The sequence below is a fragment of the Mytilus edulis genome, chromosome 11 (genome assembly GCF_963676685.1).
Source record: "Mytilus edulis chromosome 11, xbMytEdul2.2, whole genome shotgun sequence".
NCBI lineage: Eukaryota > Metazoa > Mollusca > Bivalvia > Mytilida > Mytilidae > Mytilus > Mytilus edulis.
Window position 1 is genome coordinate 21,263,059 of NC_092354.1, and position 8,497 is coordinate 21,271,555.

At 30.6% G+C, this 8,497-nt stretch overlaps 1 protein-coding gene across 1 annotated transcript; it reads left to right on the top strand.

Moving 5' to 3' along the window:
- Window positions 1–309: 309 nt before the first annotated feature.
- LOC139494076 (uncharacterized) lies at window positions 310–7,280 on the top strand. The gene is made up of 6 exons (XM_071282247.1): window positions 310–430; window positions 2,589–2,933; window positions 4,256–4,451; window positions 6,053–6,174; window positions 6,663–6,852; window positions 7,267–7,280. Exons 1-6 carry the CDS (start codon window positions 377–379, stop codon window positions 7,278–7,280), a joined length of 921 nt encoding a protein of 306 aa, XP_071138348.1. The 5' UTR covers window positions 310–376.
- Window positions 7,281–8,497: the final 1,217 nt, after the last annotated feature.

The following is an 8,497-nucleotide window of genomic DNA, read 5'->3' on the forward strand; positions in this document are numbered from 1 at the left end:
ACTTACATATTCGTGGATAATAAATTTCATGGTTTTGCCGAAGTCTGCATACAAGCCTTCGTAAAATATGTCATTCGTTAAACATTAAATTTCGAGATTCGCCTGTAACAACGAAATCCACGAAAATTGGTAACCCATGAATAATAATGAATCCACAGTACGTGTCATTTCATAAATGATTTAGTATTTGATTTAAATGATAATTTAATACTTGAATAACACAAAATATATTTCTTGTCCTGATTGTTGACTTAAGTAATTAGTAAATATTAACCTTTTTACGAGTGCGTTACCTATGCTTTGGTCTACTGCCTACGTATTATGTGTATTGGTTTTTAAATTCTTCCTTAAATACATATTTATTTTAGCAAACAAGATGGCAGGCTTTATCTTAACGTCAGATCCAAGGAATCAATATCAAAATCCTGTTGTAAGTATTTAATAAGGATTGTTAGGTTTTCACAAATGTTGTCCGTAATATTTACACCGGTCACCTACAGCATACAATCAATGCAATGATGTATACAAGAATCAATTAGCCATACGGTCACTAACATCACAGTATCAAAAAAGAAAGTAGGCGCGAAGTGATTAATACTTTGTAAGAAGTCAAATTTATATTAAGTTTTAAATATCTACCTTGAACAAAGCAAATCTTCTGATAGTTGACTCAGTATATTCGATTTGGTGCAAGTTCTTATCCTTATTGTCGACCTAGCACAAAGCAAGGAATGCAAGATATATTTTTAAGTGTCGTCCAAACACACGGCAGGGATTATACGATCTCGCAACAGGCAAATAATGTCAGATCTACATTTGATTGTAGACCTAACACAAGGCAGGGCATATAATATCTTAATTTTATTGTCGTTTGTAAACAAGGCAGGGATTAAAAGTCCACGTCTTTATTGTCAGAGTTGTACAGGACAGCTAAATATGCAAGTTTTCTCGACATGATTGTCGGTCTTGTACAAGTTATCTTCCTGCCTGTTGGTACACGACAGAGTTTTAAAGTTATCGTTCTGATTGTCGACAAAATAGGCTATGCAAGTGCTCATCCTAATGATCGAAAATACAAAGTAGAGTTTAAGAAACTCTCGTTCATCCCAGTTGTCGTCCATGTTCAAGACAAAGTATGTAGAAAATTTGAATATAACCGTGTACAGGTGCTGCCAAAGTTTCATAAAATGCTACGAAGGTTTAAACACGTAATTGAATACACAGATGTATACCAACCTTCAACTCAGGATTGTATCTACTTGTAAACTTTTAAACAAAAAATCAATTCATAAAAAAAATACGTAAAAGGAAAATAGATGTTTTCAAAATTGTGCTCTATATACTGCTTTTGGTCACAAAGAACTTTATTTGTGATCGGGCGGATATTTAATCATATTTTTCATCTTAAGGTTGTTGTTGTTCTTCGAAAGAACATATTTTCAAATCAACTGAATTCTGATGTTTTTTATTCTTCAAAAATTGTTTTCTTGCGAACATTTTTATTTAAGTTTTTCGACGCTATCAATCAAATTATTCTTTTTCTAAATTTAACACTTGGGAAAATCTGGATTCGGAAACTTCTTTTTATTATCTACTGACCAGAACAATTTTTTCATCAAATTGGGAATCAGAATATTTTTTAAAGGAAAACATAGCATATAGTCATTATGTCTCGTACAAGCGAGGCGTTTGCTTTTCGTGTATTCTCTTTATTTTTTTTCGAAATCATAAATATGTAGAATTTAAAACAAATCTATACATTGAATAAAACAATTTTAAAATATTATTGACCTTTGCACATTTGCTTTTATAATTTGCTTAATCATTGCTTGAATGGTCTGCTGCACACCTACTTCAAGTTTTTATGTATTTAAATTCTGTATATTACCAAAGTCGTTAAACATTTTTATTATATTTAAATTAACAATATGACAGGTTTTGTCTTTGCGTCAGATCATCGAAATTATTATCAAAATAGTGTGTTAGGTATCAGGATACTTAGGTTTTCGACGTAGCTAACTTATTAGGTTATTTCGAATAGGCAGGAAAAACTATTAGTCATCCTTATGATTTAATTCTTAATTCTATTTTTGAGTAGTAAAATTTGACGAAAACCTTGGTGACGTCACGGTCACATATCAAGATTATATTTATGAGCTGATAGATAAAAAAAACTTTCAACCAATCAGAAGACGTGTTACATCCATTATTAAATTATTATTGATTAATTGCCATCTTAATTGTCGGTCTATGTAAATTATAAAATGTGGTATGAGAACCGAACTCCAAGCTATAAACCCCTCTCCCCCCAAAAAAAATACTAGTGTTTAACAAAATAGTTCCTACTCATATATGTAAATATAAAAATGCATAGAATTTAATTTAGTAATTTAGATATCAAAATAAAAGTGAACGACTGTAGATCTTTGTAGACTGATACAAAATAATACAAAAATGTACAATATGAAGGCATTAATTCTAAATTGGACGGTATATATTGGCATTAATCATATTTATAGTTACAATCACAATATTGAGTGTAATGCAATTACTTTTTATAAAGAAGTCAAATATTGTTTTGCTTGTAGATAGTTGGTGACAGTAACTTTATACAACAAGATCCATATGGTATGGTCAATCCAACGCTTTTTGGCATGGTTGATCCAATGCCATATGGTATAGTCAATCAAACGCCTTTTGGTATGGTCGATTCAACGCCATTTGGAATGGTTGAATCAACGCCTTTTGGTATGGTCATTCCAACGCCTTGCGTCGAAATGGTAGCACATCCACATCCATATAACGTAATGCCAACATCTTTTGATCCCAGCTTGATTCTTGAAAACGCCTACCCTAGAGTACCCGCTGTTCAAAACAACCATACAGTTCACTCGGATACATCACCTTATTTGGAGGATTTTCGAGATAATACGGTAATTATCAAGTCACCTGTATTTTATGAATACAATTATAAGATATCTTGATAGAGAGGCAAAAAATATCAAAGGGATATGCCAAATAAATTAGTCGAGAAATAAACTGACAACGCCATGACTTAAACGGAAAAAGACAAAAAGACAACCAATAATACACAGAACAAAGAGAACTAAAGAATGAGCATCACAAACCCTAACAAACACGTGGGGATAATCTCAGGTGCTCCACATAACATCTATGGCGAATACTCAAGTATTTCACATTTGTTGAATGCGTTCTTTTCTCCGATTTCGTAACAGCGGTCTGGTCAATATTTTTGTACAACCATACTTCATAAATCATTGATGCATTTAAACCTTCTAAACCTACAACTTAGATCAAAATTTGGCAGTTTGAAAAGAAAACAGTTTTAAAAGATACAAGTTAGGCAAGACTTTCAGCGGTGAAAACAAAACATACGTTGAAAAAAATGACACGAAATACTTAACAGAAAACAACGTTACATCTATACTAACCACTCAAAAACAAACAATGGGTGAACTCTAATACGACATGGAACTGAAACAATTCCCAAATGGCTCCCATTATGTTAGTTAGTAGGTCAAATATAAAAGTTGTCAAATGCTACTGAAAAATTGATATTTAATAAAAGTGTCCATCGTTTTTTTAGAATATCTATTCGAATAAGTTCTTTATACTTAAATTGCATAATTAGGACATTCATGTTGCCATTGACTGCATTTTGATTCAAAATTAGATTGTACATGTTCGTTAAAACGTTTTCCTTCAGTTGTTTTGCTTTACTCCCAGAATTTAAGTTATGGATAAAAAGGTCGTACTTGTACCATTTGGTATAAATAACTATCCTTATGCGTGCCTAGATTGTGATCCATTTATAAACAATAATCACTGTTCTTGATATATTTCGCGTGCTACTACAAATTCAAGTATATGTACGTTAAAAACATTTAAAAATAATCATTATGTGAAATGAATAAAGGTGAGTTCATACTATCTCGTTCTGCAGTCGGTTATGTCAGGAACGAGAAAAAGAGATTTAAAATTTCTGTTGAAAACAAAACTTTACGACAAAAGAGATGATCTCAGCTTCCCAATTGTTAACTGTCAATTTCTATGTAGCAACATTCAAGCAGAGTAGGGGTTCCTGTATTTTTCTCAATGAAATTCATTTAAACTTCACATTCTAATGCAATTATTTTACCTTTTACTGAATCTGAATAACAAAATGTATTTCTTTAAATTTCAATTACGATTAATGAAGTATATTTAAATGAAGAATATCACTTTTACTTTATAGGAGTTGGTCCACAGAAGGAATCGAGCTTCCGTTGAAGTTGATTATACACGACCAAAACCTGTACAGAAAGATACTTATAAAGTGAATGATTGCAAAAAGTATTTAGAGAATATTGGAAAAGAAATTGTTTCTGATTCTAAAAAGGAGTTTACTAATTTTTTTAAGCATTTTGATAGTTACGAGTTGAAAAAGAAAAGTGAGTATTTTACATTAAAGTCATCATAGATGCAAGCTTAAAACTTCTATTTTGGTATACGCCATCATGACAACCCTTATGATCATTTGTGGCGATCAAATACTAGTATTGAAAATGTAAAAAAAGAAGATTTGATATGATTGCCACTGAGAAAACTCTCCACAAGAGACCAAAATGATATAGAAATTAACAGATAAAATTCATTGTACGGCCTTCAACAATGAACAGAGTTTATGCAGTATTGTTAACTATTAAAGGCCCCGAAAAGACAAAGTAAAACAATTCAAACGAGAAAACTGACAGCCTAATTTATGAACCAAATTATGAATGCCACCTGAAATACGAAGTTGACGACAGTCACTATTAAACAGAGCAAAAGGAAATTCCCCTAAATTGTGAAATTTTCGACTAAAGCAAAATATGCCTGGGAATAAAATAGTTTTACGAACTATTAGATATTCTATAAACAATAATTACAACTGTACAATGCATACAATTCCGTAATTTTGATTGGGCGAAGCATTAAAATTAGATTCTCATTCCGTATAAAATGCGGAAAATTCAATTTTGTGACTAAAACTGCTATTCGTGACAAAGTTTAATGCAATACAAAGAAATGCAAAAGAAAGATCCTCATTATATTATTATTTCATCATTGAAGCATTACAATTTGGATATAAACATAAAATACGTATTCCTTTAATATTATAGCGGTGTAAATACGTTGAACGTGAGAACATTGGTAGCATGAAGAGCTTAATTCATAAGTAGTTGCATATCAAGAATTGAATCAAATATGTATAACAAACCATTTAACAACACTTTTAGTCCTGTGTCCTGTCGATGTTTATACTTTGACATAGCCGAATTCGTCTATCCCTATAATGCATATATTTCCTAATCAACATTTGCTTTTTTACTGATTTTGCTATTTTCTAATTTGTTTTCTAATTAATTTTTTTTGTTAAATATAGAGACATAAAACAGTTTCCATTCAAAACAGGAGATTCGCGTACAATTTGGTCTATTTTTTGTGTGCCTTACTATGATCAACAACCTTTCTGAGTACAGATAATTCACTTTTTTTAACATTCAATACATTCAACTTTCATTCTCGGCAAGTTTGACATCTTAAAATATTTCGACCAATCAACGTTGATTGCCGGTTACTCGGATCCATTATCTTCTTGCTTGCGAATAATTTATGTTATAATTATCACGTGTTATTCGTACGCCATACAGTAGTAGATCCGAGTAACCAGAAATCAACGTTGCTTGGTCGAAATATTTCAAGATGATTTATATCGAAATATTCACAATAAAATACAAGTTCCTAATAACTAGTTTTATGTATGAAACCTTAAAAATGTGTTTTAACGGACAACGAATTTTCTATGGTTTATTCGTTTTGCTTGAATCGTTTTTATAATCGTTTTTTTCAAACATGTTTGAGCCCATAGAATATTGTTTGGTGTGAAATTAATTTACTTACCAGAACGTTAAGAGAACTGAATTCTATGTTTTTACGGGTTTAATCACTTTTACGTATTTATATTTACCTTGATTCGACATAAACTTTTAAACTTTTTTTTCCGTTATAGGGGATTTGGAAGACGAACAGAGAGAAAAAGAAAGAAAAGAAAGAAAAGAAAGAGAAGAAAGAAAAGAAAGAGTAAAAAGAAAAGAAAAGGAAAATAAGGCCTTAGAGGAGATAAGCCTCCATGTAATATATATAAAGTTTTTGTTAGAGTTTTTTCTCTTCTTGCCATTTTGGAAAACAACGTGTACAAACTCCTCCTCATATTAATCAACTACATCTTGTTATTTTAAATATTTCAAACGTTTATAAACCATTATCATAATCGGATATGTTTTCTTCAGATTTGCCTGTACTACATAAAACATTTGGTTATTAGTTGTCAGAGAAAATCAACCAGTTTGCTTTCTAAAATTAACGCCAATGAAATTAATACGCATCAATACTTGATTGTTTTATTAAGTAATTTAACATTTAGAAAGGTCTGAATTGGTGTTTTTTTTTTTGTATATTTTTGTATATTATTTTATTGTTAAGCCTTTTATTAAGAAATTTAACATTTAGTAAGGTCTGAATAGGGTCTGAATAGGTGTTTTTTTCTCTGTATATTTTTCTATATTACTTTATTGTTAAGCCTTTTAGTCTTTTGGATTTATAATGCAATTTATTTACAGGCATTTTACAAAAAATATTCTTCCATCCATTTGTTTAAAGCACTCCAATACACACCAATTCCTGGTGAAACGAGTCAGGCTATTTTATATGCAGTCAATCAGTCTTGGTGTATCAGTGATACAAAAGTTACATTGATTTTCTATGGGAAGGAGCAACCCAAACGTGAAACAAGAATATCAACTATAGGAGGTAACCGTCTGATAATCCATGTACATGAAAATGGCCTTTGGAATCTGGAATGGACGAGTAAAACGTGTACCAAAGAATGTATTGATGGGATGTCTGTGGTGACATCTGTTTTTCCATTTGACTACATCGGAGGAGCGTTCAATGTATTATCTTCTCTCTTTATTTCGAAAAAGTAGTTTACAAAATGTTTAGATACATTTTTGTAGCAAAGCATCAAAAATGAATTTGGAGTCTACGAGAAACAATATGAAGTACTATTAATTAAACAAAAATCGAGCATATATGTGCATGTGCTTAAATTCGTTTCACATGTAAAAATATAACCATGGCAATATTACAATGATTTGCCAGAAGCCTTGTAGTTAAATAGTTTTTGCTTTCCTATTGATTGAGTTCAATCGTTTTTGTTTTCAGATCATTGTAGTTAAATTGTTTTTGTTTTCACATTATTTGAGTTCAATCGTTTTTGTTTTCCCATTATTTGAGTTCATTTTTGTTTTGTTCTCATATCATTGTAGATAAAAAAAAAAAAGACACACATTTTTTAATTTTATATCATTTCAAGTCGATATATAGAGATATCTTGCATATTAAAATACAATCGTATTATTTTTCAAATAAATTTCCTAAGACAGAAAAAGGTAGCATGATTGACAAAATTGTATTTCTTAAGATTATAAGCATTCAAAGAGCTGAAAGTGACGTAAATGAAAATATCCCGTTATCAATTTCATGGATCTGAATTGCTTTTTTTAAATCCAAATATTTGAAGCAAAGAATGTATAACTTCATGAAAACGTGTAGAGTTTTATGTCCATGCAAATGAGGACGGGGCCATCAAATTAGTAAAAGATATCTAAATTAATGTCAACTTTGCCTGAGGGATTTGGAACCTTAATTTTTCAGACTGCATGATGCATTTATTAAACACCGACAAATTAAATAAAATTTCACATAACATTTCATTGCATCGAAGAAAATAGCTATCGATGGAAATTAACCAATACAATTTTACCTTCCTTACACTGTGTACAAGCTAAAGTAACCATGGAACCTCAGATGCAAAAATGTTCTATAGAAACACCAAATAAAAGAATAATGGCGCTTTGAAACACCCAAGATATATGTCGTTGACAGAGATTTTTTTTACTGAAATGAAATGTAGGAATAATTTCCTACAACTGTCAAACTCAAGGGAATATTTTTTTCGACCCTTTTTCGTATGCAACTAGGTGTGCCGTACTATGATTTGGTGATATAACACCTAAAAATACAAAAAATAAAGGTCCTTTTTCCTTCATTTTAAATAATTATCCATTGATAATTTGGCTGGAAATTGGTGCATCTAAAATTTCGTTTAATATTCGCCCCTTTATCTTTTCGGAAACTTTTTTGAATGTTCAAAGAAAAACTCTAGGTGAAACCCCTTCTACCATATGTCTTATACAAGAAAAGAAGTAACATCAGGGGCTTTAAAATGCAAACAACATCATTTACAGACTGGTCCAACTTTTTCCATGACTTTTTAAGAATCATATTTAGTAGATTTGAACTATTGTTAACAGCTAATATATTGATCATAAAGTATTATTTTATTATATAATCTAAACAATTCATCAAATAAAACTGAAAGTATTGAAATGTG